This window comes from Coregonus lavaretus (assembly GCF_964263955.1).
Source record: "Coregonus lavaretus genome assembly, chromosome: 6".
Lineage (NCBI taxonomy): Eukaryota > Metazoa > Chordata > Actinopteri > Salmoniformes > Salmonidae > Coregonus > Coregonus lavaretus.
In genome coordinates this window covers 5,798,023-5,823,994 of record NC_139993.1, presented here as the reverse complement: position 1 = coordinate 5,823,994, position 25,972 = coordinate 5,798,023, and the positions used below count along the sequence as shown (strand labels likewise).

The 25,972-nt window shown below is 43.8% G+C and overlaps 1 protein-coding gene across 1 annotated transcript in view; it reads left to right on the top strand.

The window, feature by feature from the left end:
• The window catches only part of LOC311130349 (alpha-1,6-mannosylglycoprotein 6-beta-N-acetylglucosaminyltransferase B-like), a gene marked incomplete at both ends in the record, with an annotated part of 96,347 nt that overhangs the window by 27,638 nt on the left and 42,737 nt on the right, over positions 1–25,972 (top strand). The window contains one exon of the mRNA XM_084163073.1: positions 5,619–5,788. Within this exon, the coding sequence (XP_084019199.1) occupies positions 5,619–5,788 (170 nt within the window). The remainder of the gene's footprint in view (positions 1–5,618; positions 5,789–25,972) is intronic.

Here is a 25,972-nt window from a genome sequence, read left to right as displayed (position 1 = left end):
TAATATATGCCACTCAACAGAGGCTGTTATCCAAAGAGACTTACAGTGCAGTGAGTGCATATTGAGTGCATATATTTTGATTTCATGTATGTGATCCCTGAGGGAATTGAACCCACTACCTCTGGAAAGTGTGGGGTTTAAAAAAGTTCCATTCCTGCTCTGTCGAACCTCTAGACCGCAGAGTCAGAGTGTGTGTGTGTGTGTGTGTGTGTGTGTGTGTGTGTGTGTGTGTGTGTGTGTGTGTGTGTGTGTGTGTGTGTGTGTGTGTGTGTGTGTGTGTGTGTGTGTGTGTGTGTGTGTGTGAGAGAGAGAGCATGTGTGTATGTGTGTGTGTGTGTGCGTGCATGTGTGTTAGTTAGAGAGGAGCGGAATCCTGACTGACTGACTGACTGTGGGACGCCCCAAAGGCCTCCTACTGAAATTCAATCATTTCCCTGTCAAGTCAGTCTGAACCTTTCCTGATAGCTATATAAAACCTGAGGAGTTTTTTAAACTGCCATCTTAACCTAGTTCTTTAAACTAGAACATCTGTGAGGCAAATTGTAACAACCCTTATTAATAATAATAATGACTTACTTTTATACAGAGTTTTAGTCTCAAATTGATCTGAATTGTAAGAAGGAACTCACCTCATCCACCACCATATACTGCAACACACTTTGTTCAGTTCCACTGAAATACTCAAACACAAAAGCATAGTCCAACATTGAGCTTGTATTTCTAACGATGGAGGAATGGGAATCTCAGCTATGCAGTCACAGCCTGAGCTACACTCTTAGCAAAGAATGTGCTGTCTAGAACCTAAAGGGTTCTTCGGCTGTCCCCATAGGAGAACCCTTTGAAGAACCCTTGTTGGTTCCAGGTAGAACCCTTTTGGTTCCAAGTAGAACCGTTTTGGGTTCCATGTAGAACCCTTTCCACAGAGGGTTCTAGCTGGAACCAAAAAGGGTTGTGCCTGGAACCAAAAAAATTGGTTCTCCTCTGGGGGCAGCCGAAGAACCCTTTTTGAACCCTTTTTCTAGGAGCGTATAGGAGAGCTATGGGAGACCTTCAGCATTAGCTGCATTTCTCCCTTCAATCCCAGGCTATTAGCTGAGCAGTGGCTGAGTTTATGTATGCTGTTTTTTTCAAAACAATCCTAGCAACTAAAGACCAATTATGTGTGTGTGTTTGCGAGCGTGTGATGATTACCCCATCACTCTCGGTGTTACTTGGAGAATAGACTGACCTACAACCTACAGTAGCGGGTAAGAAACAGTATGCAGCCGAGATGGAAAGGGGGTAAAGGGGAGGGCAGAGGCTGTAGTTGGCAGTGCCAGCTTGTGTGCCACCCTAACTCCCCCCAACCCCCTCACTCAGACATCTGTGCCCTTCAGACCGGCTGGTGGAAGGGCAGTGTGTGGGCATGCAGGGTTGTTAGAGCGCAACAGATGCCCTTACACACACACATACACACTCACACAGGTACTCAAGCCACCACACCACCCTACACACCACCCTGCTAACGGGCACCAGATTAAACATTAGGATTCTGCTGTGGTTAGCGCGTTAGCGATGAGTGGAGGTGAGCACTGGATAGACACAGTATTATAGAGACCTCTTCACTGGAATGTCACTTCTACATCTACAACACGCACACACTCACACACATACACACACACACACACACACACACTTAAAACACAAAGTTTAGACTCACACACACACACTTTTAACACCTCCATTAGTTTAGACAGTCACACACTGCGACATACACTTCATTTGACACACACTTATTTTGACACACACATACACACACACACACACACACACACACACACACACACACACACACACACACACATACAAACATCAAGGTCACCAACTTGTCAGTGATACACATCGGCTGCAGATCAAGACTGGTACACAGTGCTGTTCCCCTATTTCCTCTCTCTGCAGCTTCACAGATGACGTATCTTCCTCACACTGCGCTCCACTCCACCGCTCTGTGTGTGTGTGTGTGTGTGTGTGTGTGTGTGTGTGTGTGTGTGTGTGTGTGTGTGTATGTGTGTGTGTGTGTGTGTGTGTGTGTGTGTGTGTGTGTGTGTGCGTGCGTGTTTTTGTGTGTGTTCAATCTCACACTAGTGTTTCTGCATTAGTGCGTGGTTTCCAGATTTGCGTGATATCCCCCTTTTTGGCCAAAGGTGTTCTCGTGGCCAGAGCCATCTGCCACCCAAACTGTAATTTAATTTCACTTATCTTTTTTATGAAGCACAAGTCTAATATAGCAAGCTTATTAAATCAGTGTGATATTTCATTTCATGCCAGTCGCGTTTTCACTGGCGCTCGATTCGCTCGACTCTGTATCCCATAGACACTCTCTCGATACACAGACACACACACACACATACACACACACACACACACACACTCATGTAGAGGGCTTAGAAGTCAGCAGAGATGAGACATGGAGAACTGGTATGAGCTGGTTTTGAAGTTTGTCTGTGGCAGGGATGTTTCTATGGGTCTGGGTATTTCTGTGTGTCTGTTTCCAAATCTATTTCTATCTCCAGTCCTTGAGGGCCACTGTGTATTCTTGTTTTCATCCTCATTACTTTTTAATTCGATTTGGGCGACCAGGAGTGTTAAATAGTTTGCTTATTAATGAAACAAATCAATCTCATCATGATCATAAATTCCACTCTTTTGAATTTCATTCCCTCCGTTCTGGCGCTTGTACAATCTGTCGGAAGATGACTAGAGGAGGAGGAGGAGGAGGAGGTGGAGGAGGAGGAGGAGGAGGAGGAGGAGGTGGTGGTGCGTGCCAGTGTTGTTGTTTAGCATCCTGCCGGCCGCTGACTGTGACTTTTAGCACATGATTAGACAGTGACTCAGGCATCACACACAGGACAGAGAGAGAGGGAGAGGGAGGATGAGAGGAGGGAAAGAGGGGTGGCAGATGGAGAGGGAGAGAAAGAGGGGGAGAGAGAGAGAAGAGAGAGATAGAAGAGAGAGAGAGAGAGAGAGAGAGAGAGAGAGAGAGAGAGAGAGAGAGAGAGAGAGAGAGAGAGAGAGAGAGAGAGAGAGAGAGAGAGAGAGAGAGAGAGAGAGAGAGAGAGAGAGAGAGAGAGAGAGAGAGAGAGAGAGAGAGAGAGAGAGAGAGAGAGAGAGAGAGAAGAGGGTAAAACAGCCTCCAGGAACTTAATGAGTGTGCCCCACTGAGTGGAGAAAGGGATGTTAATCACTTCCACAACAGTTCAGACTGACACACAGACACTCATCGAGACACACTGCTCACACACACACACACTCTTACACACACTCTCTCTTCTCACACACACACACACACTCTCACTATCACACATACACGCACATACATACTCACACACACACACACACTCTGTTTCACATATACACACACACTCTCACACCACATACACACACATACACACTCACACACAGTTTGTCTCATTGTGTCTATCTGGGGCAGAGGGGCTTTTCATGCTGTGTTAGCTCATCAGGATTACTCTGCACAGTACCTCTCTGACATGACTGACTCTGTTTGCTTCCCAAATGGTGCCCTATTCCCTACAAAGTGCATTACTTTTGACCAGGGCCGATAGGGTTCTGGTCAAAAGTAGTGCACTATGCAGGGAATAGGGAGCCATTTGGAATGTGGCCTCTGTCTAATACACAGTAGGGATGAACATGTGTTCTGTCTTTGATTCCATAGTGTATTATTACAGAAACATATTTTATTACAGCAAGAGTCGGATGTATGATTAACAGTAATGTAGGCAGATGTCTATTGTCTATGGAACACACTAGAAATTATCTGGAAAATATTTGATTGATTGAGGATGACCATGTGCTCTTGTGTGTCTGATGCTAATTACTGTATTATTACAGCTACAGTTGGATTCTGAACTGATATAAATGTTTTCTTGATTTCTAGGAGGCAGGGTTGGGGTTAATTTAATTCAATTCAACCCAGGAATTGAAATTCAAATTTGAACTGGACACACCCCACCGAAAGCAGAATTTAAATTATATTTGAATGAAAGGAAGTCGAATTTAATTCAAAGCAATTCAAAGAAATTCAACTGGAAGTGAAACATGAAAAGTCATTCCTTTGACACGTTTTACCAAAATATTCTGTCAATTAATACATAAGAAATACAGATACCATTTAAAATATCAAATTGATTATCACTCATAGATGTCAAACAGTATTTTATTTATTTATTTTTGTCATGAGATATTAGGTTGTTCCCTTCCATTCTGGAGTGTTTGGTTTGATCTAATGCATTCTGGGAAATGTACTTTTTCTGTTTAGTTTTTTATAACATGTTAGTGAAATATGAATTATTATAGAATATTTATTGTTTTATGAGAATGAAATGTTTCAATCATATGTTAAACATAGTATTGGTTACCATACATTATGTCAAAATTAACATTGTATAGTGTTGTGTGCACATAAATAATATCCATTTGAATTTTATGGAATAAAAAATTATCATTCCTGTGGGGTGTGGTCAATTCAAATTCAATTCTAATTCTGCTTGCTGTAGGGTGTGGTCAATTCAAATTAAATTCAAATTCTACAATTGAAATGGAATTAAAGGACAATTTGCAACTAAATGGCGAAGGTGCATAAAGATGTTGAAATTCAGATATAATTCAGGTGTTACCACTATCCATAGAGTTTTTTAACGACGGCGCGCTACATAGTTCAATGTGCCAATAAATCAGCACTATCTACTTTTATAGTTTTTTCAAATTGCCTGCTTCTTGGAGCTTCAATTGGGACCATGTATACTGCGCTAATGATGATACAAAAAAAGAGTAACTAAGAGCAATGTACAATACGGCAAAATGCGCAAACAAGGCATTTGTGGTAAGTACATAGGGGCCACCATCTGCATGGCACTTCCGCTATTCATAATTGACCCCAACCCTGCTAGGAGGATGAACATGTGTTCATGGCTGATACTTAGAGAACCATGCCTACTGTATTATTAAGGCTAGTTGGATAGCTGATGATCACTAAAGCTCTCTCTCAAGTAACCCCAAAAGTACACGTTTGTTGTAAACCCAGACAAACTCACCTGATTCAACTCATTGCGGGCTTGATGATTAGTTGAAAAGTGTAATCAGGTGTGCCTGTCCCGGGCTACAACAACGTGTGCTGTTGGGGGTACTCGAGGAGTTGGGAAACACTGGTCTAATGTATGCAGATGTTCAGTGTCTATTCTGTGTATGCTCGCAATGACTGACTGGCGACGTCTAGTAGACTGTGAGATTGAACACGTGTTCATGTCTGATACTTATAAAAACCCGTATTACAGCTGGAGTTGGACGTTTGACGTCTGATGAGCACTAAAGCTCTGTTAATGATGACAACATGATGATATGTAATGTCATGTATGCAGATGTTCAGCGTCTATTTTGTGTACATTATGCACCATTATGGAAATTCTCCAACTGTAACATGTAGGCTTTACCACTGATCTCTCCTACACAGTATTTTTTATTCATTATCTTTATGTATTATCTCAGGATGTATTATTCTTCTTTAAGAAAATAAAAAATTATGATGTAAATAAACATAAATAAACATTTATATTTTCCCCCAGATCCTGGTGCACGTGGGCTTCCTGACAGAGGAGTCAGGGGATGTGTTCAGCCCCAAGGTCCTGAAGGGTGGTCCCCTGGGGGAGATGGTCCAGTGGGCAGACATCCTCACAGCCCTCCATGTCCTGGGACACAACCTCAAGATCTCCATGTCTCTTAAGGAACTGCAGGGGTGAGTCAGCATATAAACTTTGTTTTGGCTGTATCTTGATTTGATCATCTTTTGATTGATTGGATTTGTTTGGGTGTTTTATTGTGTGGTGGATTGGAAGCAACTTCATTGATCTGACCACAGACATTTTGTGCCATTTTGATGAGTCAACTATTGGCCAATACACAGTGTGGCAATTAGCAGGAGCTTTTATCCAAAGCGACTAACAGATCCTCTAAGGTGATGGTGTTAAAAAGCACTTTGTGATCAATAGACAGACGTTGATCATTTGTATTTGATTGATTGCTGTCCATTATATCACTTTGACCTATCCCTCAGGTTGATCCATAGAATTACAATGGGAACACTTACAGTGCCTATAGAAAGTCTACACCCCCTTGAACTTTCACATTTTGCTGCCTTAAAATTTGATCTAAAAAGGTATTCAAATAGATTTTCAAAGTGAAAGAAATTGCCCCCAAAAAATTGCTTCTTGGAGCTTCAATTGGGACCATATATACTGCGCTAATGATGATACAAAAAAAAGAGTAACTAAGAGCAATGTACAATACGGCAAAATGCGCAAACAAGGCATTTGTGGTAAGCACATAGGGGCCACCATCTGCATGGCACTTCCATATTCAAATAGATTTTCAAAGTGAAAGAAAGTTATAAAAAATTGCCCAACTAAAACAAAAACAAAAACTGAAATATCCAATTATGATATTTCAGTTTTTGTTTTTGTTTTAGTTGGGCAATTTTTTATAACTTTCTTTCACTTTGAAAATCTATTTGAATACCTTTTTAGATCAAATTTTAAGTCTCTACCCCCTGAGTTAATACTTGGTGGAAGCACCTTTGTCAGCCATTACAGTTGTGAATAATTTTCATTAAGGATTTACCATCTTTGCACAACTCTTAGGGCAACATATATACATAGTTTTTGTCAAAATTGCTCAGACTCAGCTAATTTGTTTGGGGATCATTGATGGACAGCGATATTTAAACCTTGTCTCAGATTTTTTTAAAGCAGATTTAAGTCAAGACTGAGACTAGACCACTCAGGAACACTCAACAGCTCTTGGACAGCCAATTGGGTGTGTCTTTTGCATAAACATTTGTGTAATTGTCCCACAGAAAAATACAACCCTATCCCAGGGTTAGGTTTTCAGAAGACTGAGGTGGGTTCTCCTCAAACGTTTTACCTGGGCTTTGCTCCTTTCATATTTCTTTTGATCCTAACAAACTCCCGAGTCCCTGTCAGAAAAGTTTTCTATAACTTTCTTGCACTTTGAAAATGTGGAGTAAGTTGTGTAGATCTGTAGGAACAAAAATCGAATGGAATCCCTTTTAGATTAAATTTTAAGGCAGGAAAATGTGGAGGAAAAAAAAAGTTAAAGGGGTTGTAGACTTTCTATAGGCACTGTATTTTAGATAAAGGACCAATTTTCAGGTAGAAAGCTGTAGAAAGCAAGTGAATTATCACTTGGCCACTATTCCCCTTAAACAGTTAATATCTTTTTAACCACATCAATATACCTGCTCTACCTCCCCAGTTAACCCAATACATCAGCCGATCAGAACCACAGACCTGGGCTGTGTCTCAATCGACAAGGATGCTGCCTTTTGAGGCAGCATTTCTAGGCAGGACGTCAAAATTGGTATGTCCCAATCCCAAGGTACCTTAAAATGCTGCTTTCTAAGGTGCCTTCATTGGGCGGTTTTGAAGGCAACATCCCATGTGTCCTTCGCTGGGGAGGCTATCTCATAACCCCTTGCGGCGCATCGAAAATTCAAAACAATTCTGAATTAATGGTGGACACAAGTCCCCGCTTGGGAGAAGATGTCCCAGAAGAATAAGGAATAACTTGGCGAAATGTAAGTATAACGTTGATTTATTCACAAAATTATGTTAAAATGTTCAACAAATTACTTTCATATGAATTTTGAATTCAAATGTTGAGTAACTGTTGTTTATCAGCCCGTTGCAAAGCTAGCTAGCTAGCTAGCTAACACATCATACGTGATAGCTAGCTAACGTTAGGAGGTGATCTCGTCCTGCTTATTGGCTTTTTAGAGATGCACAACTAAACTAACTAGGCCTAATCGTAGATTCAACAATGTGTCAATTTTATATCAATTAATTGGTGAACTTGCTAGCCAGCTAAAAACATGTAGCAAATTTGTTTTCAGGGACTAAAGTGGGCACCTGATCACGTATTACTCCATTGCATTGGCTTGGCAGGAGAAAACAGTCCTGCCCGACTCACTTGGAGGTCAATTTTTTTAACAACATCTGATGAAAAACATAGGAAATACAACCTAACTTTCTCTTGTCATTTTCCCTTCTCCTATTGTTGCACATTGGGTTTGTTGTTACTAGTAAAAATGATAGGCTAAGTTATTCTACTCTTACTGTAAACAACTGAACAAGCCTAAAAATATGCAAAACTGTTAACCAAACGATTGCACATTAATAAAGGTAGTTGTGGCTTCAGTGACTTGAACCAGCTGAAATTTGAGCGGTGAGGTTCATTTCTCCCCCCTTGTCTCTGCTTGTTCCAGCTTGAAGGACATCTCACCCTGACACCCTGCAGATGCAAAGAACTTGTTGGGAACATCCCAGCCACCAGGATAATCACCATATCCCAGGATTTTATTAAGGAGTGTGAAACATCACAATGTTAGATATAAATAGATTCACCCATGTTATTGTTTATCATGCAGATTCATTCTAAAATACAGACATGATTTTCTGTCCCACGGGATTGCACTGTGGGCAAGTTTTGAATTTAGAGCACAATTAGTTGAAATTAGGTATTAGTAAAGGGCTGTAAAAAAAACTTGTAAACTCCTGTCCTGTGTATAAAAAACCTGTCGCGGTCATGACTAAATTTGCCCTCATATACTGAACAAGCTTATGAATGTTGGAGGTTAATCTCCTTGAGATTTCCCTCACTTGGGAATGACCTATTTTGTACAATGGACTGTGTTTCAAGGACTAATGCACAGATACAGGAAAACCAATGGCTACAATGTAAACAAAAGTCTCGCGCTCGGTGGAATGCGAATGCGTTGTCACATGATGCAGCCTTCGACGCCCGTCCCAAATGGCAGTAACAGTACATTCTGGAAAAGTGCTACCTACTAAGGTAGGTGCCTTTGGAGGCAGATAGGCAGCAGGCAGCTGCCTTTGGATTGGGACACAGCCCTGCAGTCTTCTTATTGAGTTATTTAGTGACCCCATCGATCGCCATCAACCTCCTCTCCAGTCTCCTGTCAATGGTGCAATGCTGTGTCTCTTTCCGCTCCCCTCGTCCAGTCAGCACCTCTTCATGTATCCCCTTTATGTGCTGATGGATACAGTAGTCGCCGTCTCCTTGCGGTCTCCGGGTGGACTAGATGTAAATCTGTCTCATTGATTAAGACGCTCCAGGGCCGGTGTCCAGTGTTTGGCTACTAAAAGCAGGACTAAAGACTCTGTAAATCACAAGAGATCGTCAAACACCACCAGCCAGAGTTAGTCATATGGAGATGGATTGGGTAGTGTGGTTGGCTGCCAAACCTGTGTTGGGGATTATGAATTGAGTTGTCTTGGACTTGTCTTTTTTTTTTCGCTTCTTTGATATAAGGAGATGTTTTCACTGTTTTGTGAGCTTCTGACTAAGTGAAGTGCCCCACTCAATCCCACTCTGTCTGTCTCTTTCTCTACTTCTCATTTCCAAACATTCCCTTTGTTTCTCTCTATGTCCTTGTATATCCTCTTGTCTGTCTCTTTTGTTTTCTCTCTTTCATATCTTGTGTTCTCTGTCTCTGTTTACACCCCTCTCTCTCTCTCTCTCTCTCTCTCTCTCTCTCTCTCTCTCTCTCTGTCTCTCTGTCTCTCTCTCTGTCTCTCTCTCTCTCTGTCTCTCTCTCTGTCTCTCTCTCTGTCTCTCTCTATCTTTCATTGCATTCTCCACCTTTCTCGCTTCAAGTGCTATCGAATGAAGTTGTTTGCTATAAACCAGTTTACCATTGTTGACTTGAAACTCTGCACCTACTCCCTTATTTCCCATGACCCCCTGCTTTCACCAGGACAAAGAACATTGGCCTTTTCGATTCGACAGATGTGATATTACAAGCAATTTAGCTGTCACTGGGGGAAAAGCAATAATTTTTGTTATTCCCCCTCTATCGGTCTGTCTTTTGATTTGGCTTTGATAAACAGAAATGGTTCTATCGATCATTTTTTGGTTAACACATCACTGGACAAAATAATTGGGACGTACAAGAGGTTGACATCAAGAAGAAGGAGAGAACGCTCTCACGATGTCAGCGCAACAGAGCGTGAAGGGTCGTCCTTTATTAGTATGGGGTCATTTTATTTAAAAGGTGTTGTTGCCCCTTTACACATGTTTGCTGTAGCTCTCTCTGCCTAAGTGAGGACACAGACAAGCGTGCCCCTTTAAGATGGCAGATTTGCTGTTTGAAGAGTAACTATTGATTTTTGTTGGCAGCCAAGTGCGACACAACGACATGAAAGATGTTTCGTTTCGCCGTCAAGTCGCAAACATCCCAAGGCATTGTTTTGAACAGCTTTTCTTGTTTATTTATTTTTCTTCTATCCCAGAAGAAAACAAAAGCCACTTATCATTGAGGCTCATCTGAAATGTTTGTTTTGCACGTATCTCACTGTTTTTCTGCTGACAAATTGCAATCAGCGCTTTTGTCAGTAATCAAATGAGGCAGAGAAAACAACATATAATTTGTCTTTCAGATACTACTTTTACAGATTTGATTGCATTACATTTAGCACATCATCTGGTTTTGAAATCAGCTCAGATAAACAATGTACACTATATACTCTTATCTCCCTCACTAACTTTAAGCATCAGTTGTCAGAGCAGCTTACCGATCACTGCACCTGTACACAGCCCATCTGTAATTAGCACACCCAACTACCTCATCCCCATATTGTTATTTATTTTGCTCATTTGCACCCCAGTATCTCTATTTGCACATCATCTTCTGCACATCTATCAATCCAGTGTTAATACTAAATTGTAATTATTTTGCACTATGGCCTATTTATTGACTTACCTCCATAACTTACTACATTTGCACACACTGTATATAGATTTTCTATTGTGTTTTTGACTGTACGTTGTGTTTATCCCATATGTTACTCTGTGTTGTTGTTGTTTTTATCGCACTGCTTTGCTTTATCTTGGCCAGGTTGCAGTTGTAAATGAGAACTTGTTCTCAACTGGCTTACCTGGTTAAATAAAGGTGAAATCAAATAAATAAATAAATATAGAACAACAGCCCACATAAAGAAGGCTTGAAAGTTTTGCCATATCCCCACGGTCCCTGTCTGTCAATGAGGTAGATGGATGGATAGATGATTCTATTAGAATTGATAGATGAATAAGTGGACAGGGTGAGCCTATAGGGAGGAGGGGGGAGGTACTATAGCACTGCTTCAGCACCAGTGTGTGTGTGTGGGTTTTGATTGTATTTACTGTGAACAAAGAGGCTCATATAATCCTATCTGTTGTCCATTCTATTGTTAAAGCTATGAATGTGGAATCACAGCAGGGTCCAGTGTTATCTAGTACTACTAATCCATTATTCTGGTTGTGGTAGCTACTGTACACACACACACACACACACACACACACACACACACACACATTGAATATAGCCAGTGCCTGTGTATTCTGCTGAGTCTGCATTCTCCTCTATGGGCCTATAAAGAATTGCACAATGGAGATGAGACCCAATTTACAGACAATTAGATAGACCACAGCCCAGATATATTACAACAACAATTGTCACAGCCACCCAAGTCATAGACTGTTAACCAAATAGCTACCTGCATTTGACCCCTTTTTGCACTAACTCTTTTGACTCATCACATACACTGCTGCTACTGCTTATTATCTATCCTGTTGCCTAGTTACCTTACCTCTACATATATGTACATATCTACCTCAATTACCTCGTACCCCTGCACAACTACTCTGTACTGGTACCCCATGTATATAGCCAAGTTATCATTACTCATTGTGTATTTATTCCTCGCGTTATTATTTTTATATAATGTTTATATTTTTCTCTATGCATTGTTGGGAAGTAAGTAAGCGTTTCACTGTTAGACTACACCTGTTATTTACGAAGCATGTGACAATTTGATTTGATTTGATTACCAGCACTACTGGAGAGGACAGGGCTGCTGTCCATCTTATACACCTAATTTACATATGTACAATCCACTTCAAATGAGTGGATTCGGCTATTTCAGCCACACCCGTTGCTGACAGGTGTATAAAATCAAGCACACAGCCATGCAATCTCCATAGACAAACATTGGCAGTAGAATGGCCTTACTGAAGAGCTCAGTGACTTTCAACGTGGCACCGTCATATGATGCCACCTTTCCAAAAAGTCAGTTCGGCAAACTTCTGCCCTGCTAGAGCTACCCCGGTCAACTGTAAGTGCTGTTATTGTGAAGTGGAAACGTCTAAGAGCAACAATGGCTCAGCCGTGAAGTGGTAGGCCACACAAGCTAACAGAACGGGACCGGTGAGTTCTGAAGCGAAGCGTTGAAAAATTGTCTGTCCTTGGTTGCAACACTCACTACTGAGTTCCAAACTGCCTCTGGAAGCAACGTCAGCATAAGAACTGTTCGTCGGGAGCTTCATGAAATGGGTTTCCATGGCCGAGCAGCCGCACATAAGCCTAAGATCACCATGCGCAATGCCAAGCGTCGGCTGGAGTGGTATAAAGCTCGCCGCCATTGGACTCTGGAGCAGTGGAAACGCGTTCTCTGGAGTGATGAATCACACTTCACCATCTGGCAGTCCGACGGACGAATCTGGGTTTGGCGGATGCCAGGAGATCGCTATCTGCCCCAATGCCATGTGCCAATTGCAAAATTTGTTGGAGGAGGAATAATAGTCTGGGGCTGTTTTTCATGGTTCGAGCTAGGCCCCTTAGTTCCAGTGAAGGGAAATCTTAATGCTACAGCATACAAAGCCATTCTAGACGATTCTGTACTTCCAACTTTGTGGCAACTGTTTGGGGAAGGCGCTTTCCTGTTTCAGCATGACAATGCCCCCGTGCACAAAGCGAGGTCCATACAGAAATGGTTTGTCGAGATCGGGGTGGAAGAAAACGACTGACCTGCACAGAGCCCTGACCTCAACCCCATCGAACACCTTTGGGATGAATTGGAACGCCGACTGCGAGCCAGGCCTAATCGCCCAACATCAGTGCCCGACCTCACTAATGCTCTTGTGGCTGAATGGAAGGAAGTCCCTGCAGCAATGTTCCAACATCTAGTGGAAAGCCTTCCCAGAAGTGTGGAGGCTGTTAAAGCAGCAAATGGGGGACCAACTCCATATTAATGCCCATGCTTTTGGAATGAGATGTTCGACAAGCAGGTGTCCACATACTTTTGGCCATGTAGTGTATAAGTGTCTGGGTATGGAGGAAAAAGGGTGGGGTCTTTATATTAGATGACAACACTGCATAATAACCCCTCTCTAAACTAAATCTGATATTAAACAGTTGAGTCATAGTTGTGTCTCCATGGTAGCCCACAGCAATACTATCTACATATTACATGGTTGTTGATGCATACATATTTTGTTTTGTAACTCTGTGTTTTGTAACTCATACTGCATGTGGTTTAATCTGTGAAAAGTAGGCTTTATAGGTCCCTTTGGGCAGCTGTTGGTCATGAAAAGAGGAAGGACAGAGGAGGGAGAGGCTCTCATTTTCTACTTCCTTTATTCACAATCACATTGGAGGAAGGACTACTCTCCTCTCATCCACTGGATCTGTTCATTCACTTCCCACTCCTCTACTGACCAGTACATTATTCAGATAAGTATTTTCCCCTATTCCGCATGTTCCCTCTCTCCCCTCTCTAGTTCTACTTTAAATCTCCTGTATGAGTCAGCAGCAGTTTAAGACACTTTGCAGAAGCTAGATATTCTCCTTTGAGATTCACTCAGATATGTCACGTTCGTCATATACAGAGGACCAAGGCGCAGCGTGGAAGGTGAACATATTTATTAAAATAATGATTACACAAACAAAAAACAACAAACGATAACGTGACGTCCAAAGGTGCACAACACAAACCTATACAGGAACAAGATCCCACAAACACTGTGGGAAAACTGGCTGCTTAAGTATGGTTCCCAATCAGAGACAACAAGCAACAGCTGATACACGTTGCCTCCGATTGAGAACCACACTGGCCAACATAGAAATACTAAACTAGAACGAAAACAAATGAAAACTCACACCCTGGCTCAACATACTAGAGTCCCCAGAGCCAGGGCGTGACAGTACCCCCCCCCCAAAGGCGCGGACTCCGACCGCGCCAACCAAACACCACAGGGGAGGGACCGGGTGGGCACTCCGCCTTGGCGGCGGATCCGGCTCCGGGCATGATCCCCACTCCCTCTCTAACCCCCCAAAGTACCCCTGGTCCGGTCTGGCCCTGCTGACCGGAGCTGGACTGCACACTGGTGGAGCGGATTGCTCTAGCTCCGGCGTGAAGCAGCTGACCCGTGCCGAACCAGGCACCGGTGGAACAGGCACGGGCTGTGCCGGACTGACAACGCCCACCACTTGCTTGGTGTGGGGAGCAGGAACGGGCCGAGCCGGGCTGACGAAACGCACCCCTGACTTGGTGCGGGGAGCAGGAGCGGGCCGGACCGGGCTGACGAAGCGCACCACTGACTTGGTGCGGGGAGCAGGAGCGGCCGGACCGGGCTGACGAAGCGCACCACTGACTTGTTGCGGGGAGCAGGAGCGGGCCGAACCGGGCTGACGATGCGCACCATAGGCTTGGTGCGTGGAGCAGGAACAGGCCGGGCTGACGATGCGCACCATAGGCTTGGTGCGTGGAGCAGGAACAGGCCGGGCCGGGCTGACGACGCGCACCACAGGCTCGATGCGAGGAACAGGAACAGGCCGGACCGTACTGGGGACACACACCACTGGCCCTACGCAGGGATCAGGAACGGGCCGGACCGGACTGGTAACACACCCCAGTACCTCTCGCCATGCCTCTACACTTTCCCTCTCCTCTGTGACCAGTGGCCCCCTTAACCTGGCGGCCTCCTCTGCAAACCCGCTGGACTGCTCTATCGCGGCCTCCTGCTGCCCCGTCGTCCACGGCGTGAGCCCCCCCCTAAACATTTTCTGGGGGTCTCTCCTCCCCGTGGGCCAGGCCCAGTCGAGGTTGATGTCCTTTAGCGATACCTCTGGCGCTGGCTCCTGGACACGCTGCTTGGTCCATTGTTGGTGGGATCTTCTGTCATGTTCGTCGTATACAGAGGACCAAGGCGCAGCGTGGAAGGTGAACATATTTATTAAAATAATGATTACACGAACAAAAAACAACCACCGATAACGTGACGTCCAAAGGTGCACAACACAAACCTATACAGGAACAAGATCCCACAAACACTGAGGGGAAAACTGGCTGCTTAAGTATGGTTCCCAATCAGAGACAACAAGCAACAGCTGATACACGTTGCCTCTGATTGAGAACCACACTGGCCAACATAGAAATACTAAACTAGAACGAAAACAAATGAAAACTCACACCCTGGCTCAACATACTAGAGTCCCCAGAGCCAGGGCATGACAAGATAATTGGAGAGATGTTTGATTTCCCTGGTAAACCTTGTGAACTTACATCACTTATACAATCAACTCCTGATATTCAAGACTGATTTGAGTTTGCACTTATCTGAGTTGACAGTATTGGCTCAGTGCTTACTCTAACAAAGATGTTGTTAGACAGAGACTGTCCAATGAAGGAAGGCAGTCAGGTGAAAGAGAGAGAAGGACTATTGAGCCGTAAGGCAGGACGCTAGAGAAGCTGGGAGAGTGGAGTGAGAAAGGGAGAAAGGAAGATTCAGTGAGGGATGGAGATTGGTAGATTGAGTGACAGCAGATTTGTCTAAGACATCTCACGCCCTGTTAGGCCTCTCTCTCTCTCTCTCTCTCTCTCTCTCTCTCTCTCTCTCTCTCTCTCTCTCTCTCTCTCTCTCTCTCTCTCTCTCTGTCAGTGTGGTTTGGGGGTCAGCCCAGTGATATGCATTTCTGTCACCACCACCTGGTGGTCTACCATCTCCATGGAGACAGACACAGGTCACCAGATAGGTCACAGGGGATCATCATTTCAAGCAGAAGGGGAGTGATGGCATCAGGTGGATTGGGGGTTAGATAATGCTGCTGGGCCTATGAAAGTGTTCTGATCCTCATTTTGTTATATTTGTCTAACCAGACTTTGACAATTCCCACAACTCCGCTCCTCTAATGTGACCAAGATGGCTGTGAACATACAGTTGAAGTCGGAAGTTTACATACACTTAGGTTGGAGTCATTAAAACTCATTTTTCAACCACTCCACAAATGTATTGTTAACAAACTATAGTTTTGGCAAGTCCGTTAGGATATCTACTTTGTGTATGACACAAGTCAACTTTCCAACAATTGTTTACAGGCAGTTTATTTAACTTATATTTCACTGTATCACAATTCCAGTGGGTCAGAAGTTTACATACACTAAGTTGACTGTGCCTTTTAAACAGCTTTGAAAATTCCAGAAAATGATGTCATGGCTTTAGAAGCTTCTGATAGGCTAATTGACATCATTTGAGTCAATTGGAGGTGTACTTGTGGCTGTATTTCAAGGCCTACCTTCAAACTCAGTGCCTCGTTGCTTGACATCATGGGAGAATCAAAAGAAATCAGCCAAGACCTCAGAAAAACAATTGTAGACCTCCACAAGTCTGGTTCATCCTTGGGAGCAATTTCCAAACGCCTGAAGGTACCACGTTCATCTGTACAAACAATAGTACGCAAGTATAAACACCATGGGACCACGCAGCCGTCATACCGCTCAGGAAGGAGATGTGTTCTGTCTCCTAGAGATGAATGTACTTTGGTGCGAAAAGTGCAAATCAATCCCAGAACAACAGCAAAGGACCTTGTGAAGATGCTGGAGGAAACAGGTACAAAAGTATCTATATCCACAGTAAAACAAGTCCTATATCGACATAACATGAAAGGCCACTCAGCAAGGAAGAAGCCACTGCTCCAAAACCACCATAAAAAAGCCAGACTACGGTTTGCAACTGCACATGGGGTCAAAGGTCGTACTTTTTGGAGAAATGTCCTCTGGTCTGATGAAACAAAAATAGAACTGTTTGGCCATAATGACCATCGTTATGTTTGGAGGAAAAATGGGAACGCTTGCAAGCCGAAGAACACCATCCCAACCGTGAAGCACGGGGGTGGCAGCATCATGCTGTGGTGGTGCTTTGCTGCAGGAGGGACTGGTGCACTTCACAAAATGGATGGCATCATGCGGAAGGAAAATTGTGTGGATATATTGAAGCAACATCTCAAAACATCAGTCAGGAAGTTAAAGCTTGTTCGCAAATGGTCTTCCAAATGGACAATAACCCCAAGCATACTTCCAAAGTTGTGGCAAAGTGGCTTAAGGACAACAAAGTCAAGGTATTGGAGTGGCCATCACAAAGCCCTGACCTCAATCCTATAGAACATTTGTGGGCAGAACTGAAAAACTGAGTTTAAATGTATTTGGCTAAGGTGTATGTAAACTTCCGACTTCAACTGTTTACAATCATTGGTGCCTTCTAGCTCTGCCTCTGCCTATAGGGTCTAGGTTCTGGGCTGTGTGTGTGTCTGAGGTGGTGGTGGTGGTAGCTGACCTGGTGGCTGGATAATTCCCTGTTCACCTGACACACACACTTTCATTACTCACACTCTCACACCCCTCTGCTGTCTAGATGTCCTCTCTCCTCTCCTCTATCCCTCCATCCCTCTCTCCTCTCCTCTCCTCTCCTCTATCCCTCCATCCCTCTCTCCTCTCCTCTCCTCTCCTCTATCCCTCCATCCCTCTCTCCTCTCCTCTATCCCTCCATCCTCCTCTCCTCTCCTCATCCCTCCATCCCTCTCTCCTCTATCCCTCCATCCCTCTCTCCTCTCCTCTCCTCCATCCCTCCATCCTCCTCTCCTCTCCTCCATCCCTCTCTCCTCTCCTCTCCTCTATCCCTCCATCCCCCTCTCTTCCCCTCTCCTCTCCTCTATCCCTCCATCCTCCTCTCCTCTATCCCTCGTCCCCCTCTCCTCTCCTCCCCTCTATCCCTCCATCCCCCTCTCCTCTCCTCTCCTCTCCTCTATCCCTCCATCACCCTCTCCTCTATCCCTCCATCCCTCTCTCCTCTCCTCTATCCCTCCATCTCCCTCTCCTCTCCTCCCCCGGGCCCGTCTCAGTGTAATCCATTTAGCTGTGTTGTCTTTCACGGCGCGAGGTCCCCGATGCAACCGGGCGGCCCGCAGACCATTAATATTTTTCACACACACACACAGGCATAACACACACACACACACACACACACTTGCATTATGCATACACTTGTACTATGTACGCACAGACACACACGCCATGATTGGAATTAGGCTCCCCACTCTCTCTAGTTTATCTTGCTCCTTCTTGTTTTTGCTCTCAGCGAGGGTGTCCTCTTCCCATCGTCATACCCATGTCCCAGGCACACACTACACACACACGTGTGCTCAAAAACAAATGGCACAAATGGGTTAAATGCGTGCAGCGACGGACCCACACACTGCAACATGTGTTCACTACCATCCCTCTTCCGTCCAGACATCCAGGCTCATCATCTCCCATCTCTAAATACGACTTAGAACAAGTCTGGGTGAAAACATCTCCATTTCTCCCTCAGGAAACCTCAGTGTTAGAAAGCATTGCTTTCGGTCCTCCGTGTTAATATTTAAAGGCAGAGGAGACCTTTACAGGAAGTCAGGAGGAACAGCCTTAGGCTGTTTACCCAGTCTCTTACTACTGTAAATAACTTCCATTTTAAGGACCATGGTCTTACTGTTATATAAGTATTTAGGGATTTAATGTAAATAAAGCTAGCCATTTCGTTCTCTCAATATGTCTTCGTTAATCTGGCGCCATCTCTCTTTCTTTTGCTCACTCGCTCCCTCCCTTTCTGTCTCTCTTTCTCTCAGTCTCTCTGCTTTTCTTTTGCTGTTTCACTCTACCACACTTTCTTTTGATTGCTCTCTCTCATTCCCTCTCTCTCCATCCTCCATTCGTTAATGTGTTCCCTACAGTGAGTAGAGACTCCTCAGACCCTGGTTCACCTCCTCTCTGCTTCGACGCCTCACTGTGAGCATTCCTATTACGTACAGTGCATTCGTGAAATCCATAGATTAGGGCCTAATTAATTTATTTCAGTTGACTGAAATATGAACTGTAACCCAGTAACTTGTTGCGTTTATATTTTTTTCAGAATAATATACAGCACCAGTCAAAATTTTGGACACACCTACTCATTCAAGGGTTTTTCTTTATTTGTACTATTTTCTACATTGTAGAATAATAGTGAAGACATCAAAACTATGAAATAACACACATGGAATCATATAGTAACCAAATAAAGTGTTAAACAAATCAAAATCTATATTATAATTGAGATTCTTCAAAGTAACCACCCTTTGCCTTGATGACAGCTTTGCACACTCTTGCCATTCTCTCAACCAGCTTCATGAGGTAGTCACCTGGAATGCATTTAAATTAACAGGTATGCCTTCTTAAAAGTTAATTTGTGGAATTTATTTCCTTCTTAATACGTTTGAGCCAATCAGTTGTGTTGTGACAAGGTAGGGTTGGTATACAGAAGATAGCCCTATTTGGTAAAAGACCAAGTGCATATTATGACAAGAACAGTTCACATAGGTAAAGACAAACGACAGTCCATCATTGCTTTAAGACATGAAGGTCAGTCAATCTGTAAAATTTGAAGAACTTTTAAAGTTTCTTCAAGTGCAGTCACAAAAACCATCAATCGCTATGATGAAACTGGCTCTCATGAGGACCGCCACAGGAAAGGATGACCCAGAGTTACCTCTGCTGCAGAGGATAAGTTCATTAGAGTTACCAGCCTCAGATTGCAGCCCAAATAAATGCTTCACAGAGTTCAAGTAACAGACACATCTCAACATCAACTGTTCAGAGGAGACTGCGTGAATCAGGCCTTCATGATCAAATTGCTGCAAAGAAACCACTACTAAAGGAGACCAATAAGAAGAAGAGATTTGCTTGGGCCAAGAAACACGAGGCATGGGCATTAGACCGGTGGAAATCTGTCCTTTGGTCTGATAAGTCCACATTTGAGATTTTTTGTTACAACCGCCGTGTTTTTGTGAGACGCAGAGTAGGAGAACGGATGATCTCCACATGTGTGGTTCCCAACGTGAAGCATGGAGGAGGAGGTGTGATGGTGTGGGGGTGCTTTGCTGGTGACACTGTCAGTGATTTATTTAGAATTCAAGGCACACTTAACAAGCATGGTTACCACAGCATTCTGCAGCGATACGCCATCCCATCTGGTTTGCGCTTAGTGGGACTATCATTTGTTTTTCAACAGGACAAAGACCCAACACACCTCCAGGCTGTGCAAGGGCTACTTGACCAAGAAGGAAAGTGATGGAGTGCTGCATTAGATGACCTGGCCTCCACAATCCCCCGACCTCAACCCAATTGAGATGGTTTGGGATGAGTTGGACCGCAGAGTGAAGGAAAAGCAGCCAACAAGTGCTCAGCGTATGTGGGAACTCCTTCAAGACTGTTGGAAAAGCATTCCAGGTGAAGCTGGTTGAAAGAATGCCAAGAGTGTGCAAAGCTGTCATCAAGGCAAAGGGTGGCTACTTTGAAGAATCTCAAATATAAAATATATTTTGATTTGTTTAACACTTTTATGGTTACTACATGATTCCATGTGTTATTTCATAGTTATGATGTCTTCGCTATTATTCTACAATGTAGAAAATAGTACAAATAAAGAAAAACCCTTGAATGAGTAGGTGTGTCCAAACTTTTGACAGGTACTGTACATACCTTTGGAAAGTATTCAGACCCCTTGACTTCTTCCACATTTTGTTACGTTACAGCCTTATAAAAAAAAATACCCCATAATGGCAAAGCAAAAACTGGTTTTTAGAAATGTTTGCACAACTAAAAAAATGAATAACTGAAATATCACATTTACGTAAGTATTCAGACCCTTTAACTCAGTACTTTGTTGAAGCACCTTTGGAAGTGATTACAGCCTCGAGTCTTCTTGGGTATTATGCTACAAGCTTGGCACACCTGTATTTGGGGTGTTTCTCCCATTATTCTCTGCCGATTCTGTCAAGCTCTGTCAGGTTGGATGGGGAGCGTTGCTGCACAGCTATTTTCAGGTCTCTCCAAGTCCGGGCTCTGGCTGGGCCACTCAAGGACATTCAGAGACTTGTCCCGAAGCCACTCCTGCGTTGTCTTGGCTGTGTGTTTAGGGTCATTGTCCTGTTGGAAGGTGAACCTTCACCCCAGTCTGTGGTCCTGAGCACTCTGGAGCAGGTTTTCATCAAGGATCTGTCTGTACTTTGCTCCGTTCATCTTTCCCTTGATCCTGACTAGTCTCCCAGTCCCTGCCGCTGAAAAACATACTCACAGCATGATGCTGCCACCACCATGCTTCACCGTAGAGATGGTGCCAGGTTTCCTCCAGACATGACTCTTGGCATTCAGGCCAAAGAGTTCAATCTTGGTTTCATCAGACCAGAGAATCTTGTTTCTCATGGTCTGAGAGTACTTTAGGTGCCTTTTGGCAAACTCCAAGTGGGCTGTCATGTGCCTTTTACTGAGGAGTGGCTTCCGTCTGGCCACTCTACAATAAAGGCCTGATTGATGTAGTGCTGCAGAGATGGTTGTCCCTCTGAAAGGTTCTCCCATCTCCACAGAGGAACTCTGGAGCTCTGTCAGAGTGACCATCAGGTTCGTGGTCACCTCCCTGACCAAGGCACTTCTCCCCCGATTGCTCAGTTTGGCAGGGCAGCCAGCTCTAGAAAGAGTCTTGGTGGTTCCAAACTTCTTACATTTAAGAATGATGGAGGCCACTGTGTTCTTGGGGACCTTCAATGCTGCAGACATTTTTTGGTATCCTTACCCTGATCTGTGCCTCGATACAATCCTGTCTCGGAGCTCTATGGACAATTCCTTCGACCTCATGGCTTGGTTTTTGATCTGACATGCACTGTCAACTGCGGACCTTATAGACAGTTGTGTGTCTTTCCAAATCATGTCCAATCAATTGAATTTACCAAGTTGACCAAATCAAGTTGTAGAAACATCTCAAGGATGATCAATGGAAACAGGATGCACCTGAGCTCAATTTTGAGTCTCATAGCAAAGGGTCTGTATACTTATATAAATAAGGTATTTCTGTTTAATTTTTTATAAATGTGCAAACATTTCTAAAAACCTGTTTTTGCTTTGTCATAATGGGGTATTGTGTGTAGATTGATGAGGGAAAATAATTGTATCCAAATAATTGTATCCATTTTAGAATGGGGCTGTAACGTAACAAAATGTGCAAAAAGTCAAGGGGTCTGAATACTTTTCGAATGCACCTTCCCTACGGGGTTAACACACACACACACACACACACACACAGACACACACACACACACACATATACACACACACACACACACACACACTGAGTCAGGATACAAAATGGAGGAGTTAGCTAACTTCAATAAATGCACACATGAAAAATCAGCTGTTATTGCCTCACTTGCAATACTATTTCTAGTTTCTACAGCAGCTGTACTTTTCTTTTGTGATGACAGGCAACTCATTTGAAGACTTTTGGGAAAGAGCTTGGAAAGCAGCTTACTGTAGAATTGATGACTACCTGTTTGTGACCGCGATATAAAAGACTGTTTTAAAAATACCCATTTGTGAGATTTGTGTTTTTTTTTTTGCATGGCATATTAAAGGTTTGCAAATCTGCATTATTTAGAATATCATTCATGACTGCGGCATCTTTGTTGCAAACTCTGAAATAACATCACTGTCACATTAATCAGTGTGTGTGTGTGTGTGTGTGTGTGTGTGTGTGTGTGTGTGTGTGTGTGTGTGTGTGTGTATGTATGTATGGTGCGCCTTCTGAACCTAATGAGGGAGAACGCTCAAGCGCAAAGCAACATTCTGTCTGGTTAAAGTGTGTGAGTTAGCAGAAACAAGGTGCCTGGATTATGTCCTTTCCCTCCTCTCTCTCTCTGTATCTCTCTCCCTCCATCTCTCTCTCTGTATCTCTATCTCTGTATCTCTCTCTGTATCTCTCTCCCTCCATCTCTCTCTCTGTATCTCTCTCTCTGTATCTCTCTCCCTCCATCTCTCTCTCTGTATATCTCTCTCTGTATCTCTCTCTCTATATCTCTCTCCCTCCATCTCTCTCTCTGTATATCTCGCTCTGTATCTCTCTCTCTGTATCGCTCTCTCTGTATCGCTCTCTCTGTATCTCTCTCTCTGTATCTCTCTCTCTGTATCTCTCTCTCTGTATCTCTCTCTCTGTATCTCTCTCTCTCTGTATCTCTCTCTCTGTAGCTCTCTCTCTGTATATTTCTCTCTGTATCTCTCTCTCTGTATCTCTCTCTGTATCTCTATCTCTGTATATCGCTCTCTGTATCTTTCTCTCTGTATCTCTCTCTCTCTGTATTTCTCTCTGTATCTCTCTCTGTATCTCTCTCTCTCTCTGTATCTCTCTTTGTATCTCTCTCGCTCTCTCTCTCTCTTTCTCTCTATCTCTGTATCTCTCTCTCTTTCTCTCTCTCTTTCTCTCTATCTCTGTATCTCTCTCTGTATCTGTCTCTGTAACTCTCTCTCTGTATCTCTCTCTGTATCTCTCTCGCTCTCGCTCTCTCTATCTCTGTATCTCTCTCTCTCTCTGTATCGCTCTCTCTGTATCGCTCTCTCTGTATCTCTCTCTCTGTATCTCTCTCTCTGTATCTCTCTCTCTGTATCTCTCTCTCTCTGTATCTCTCTCTCTGTAGCTCTCTCTCTGTATATTTCTCTCTGTATCTCTCTCTCTGTATCTCTCTCTGTATCTCTATCTCTGTATATCGCTCTCTGTATCTTTCTCTCTGTATCTCTCTCTCTCTGTATTTCTCTCTGTATCTCTCTCTGTATCTCTCTCTCTCTCTGTATCTCTCTTTGTATCTCTCTCGCTCTCTCTCTCTTTCTCTCTATCTCTGTATCTCTCTCTCTTTCTCTCTCTCTTTCTCTCTATCTCTGTATCTCTCTCTGTATCTGTCTCTGTAACTCTCTCTCTGTATCTCTCTCTGTATCTCTCTCGCTCTCGCTCTCTCTATCTCTGTATCTCTCGCTCTCTCTTTCTCTCTATCTCTGTATCTCTCTCGCTCTCACTCTCTCTGTATCTCTCTCTCTCTGTGTATCTCTCTCTCTCTCTCTCCCTTGCTCTGTATCTCTTTCTCTCTCTCTCTCTGTATCTCTCTCTCTCTCCCTCTCTGTATCTCTCTCTCTCTCCCCCATCCTTCCTTGCTGTCAGAACCTTGATGCTCAAATCAATGCGCTTGTTAACAACCTCCCAGCTTTTTACTGCTTTTTATCAGCCAGCCACCTTCCACCAACCCCACAGCTGCATTGACTTCTGACACAAACACACACAAACACACCCACACACCTTCACTCTACCTTACGAAAGCCAATAATGACTTCCCTCCTCCTAGCCATGGATTTGGAGAAAGGTATAAAACCAGAGCCCCTGGATGCCATTGTCAGAGTGTCAGAGTGCCCGGCGGAGTCGACACACATGGGGTTTAAATGGAAAGAGCAGGCAGGTATGGTACACTATGATGGAGTGGCCTTACTGCTGAGGAGGGCAGGGCTGGGGCAGCTTAATGGCTGGCTTCAGGCTGGTGAAGTTATAGTGGTTGGCTGGCTGCAGTCACGCTAGGGGAAGGTAAGGTGGCTTTATTGTGGTTTCATGGGCTAGTTGTTGGCTGGGATCGATTGATATATATTATTATATTATTATCATTATTTCTTTGTCCTTCTTCCTTTCACTCTCTCTCTCTCATAATCCTTCCTCTCAGAGTTCAGAAACTACACTGAACAAAACTATAAACGCAACATGCAACAATTTCAATGTTACAGTTTATATAAGGAATATAAGGAAATCAGTCATTTGAAATAAATAAATTAGGCCCTAATCTATGGATTTCACATGACTGGGCAGGGGCACCTCCCTCTCTCTCTCTCTCTCTCTCTCTCTCTCTCTCTCTCTCTCTCTCTCTCTCTCGCTCTGTCTTTGTCTCTTTCTCATCTCTCTCAGACTGGGGCAGCGAGAGCCTGGTGGTGAATGGGTTCCAGGTGCCTGCAGACATGACGAGCTCTGCAGAAACCAGGGAGATCAGTAGTAGTGCCATTCATCAAACGCCTGCTTCTCACAGAGCTGTATTTCTCCTCTGACGGAAAAGAGAGGGGGCCGGAGGGAGGAGAGAGCACACACGAGAGAGAGAAGAAGGAGAGGGCGAGCGAAAAAGCCATGCAGACTGAACGTAGACGAGAGAGAGGGGGGATCAAAAGAAAAAGGGAGAGAAATAGAGGATGGAAGAAGACAAACAGAGGTATAGCGAGAAGGACATAAAGGGTGAGCTGGTGAGAAAGAAATACAATAAGATAGAGCAAGAAAGGATGAGATTTCAGTCCTGCCCAATCAATGGTGAGTTATGTGTAAAGTGCTTCTGTGGAGCCCTGTGGTGCTGTGCTAGATCTAAAGCCAAGGCTAAAGGGAACAGAGATCCCTCCTAAAGGCTAGTTACATCAAACCCCACTCATTTAAAAGCTCAGACAGTGCAACTGCTGCTACAGCTGGCTCTAGACACTAATTGGGGACAGAGAAGTAAAGGCTGCCTTGCTGTCAACACCATCACATACACTCTCATTCTGAGTTGGCTGAAGTTGCCCAATAGACACTGATCTGAGATCAGGTAAGATTTTCTTCCAAATTGCCAAAGTTAGGATTAGGAAGTGTAAACTGGTCCTAGATATGTCCTTATAGACAACTTCTACCTCGAGCTGATTCTGAATATGTTAAACCATCACAGACCTCAATGTGAGCTAGCATGATAGCCCCATAACCATCCATTCAGATGACTGCCCTATGGCAGATAACAACTGAGTAATGGCACTTAATTTGACATACTATTACCTCCGGAATACCGCGTCTGGAATATTGCGTTCCTTCCCGTCCCTCCTGGAGGGTCGTTCCATCCTTTCTGCTCACC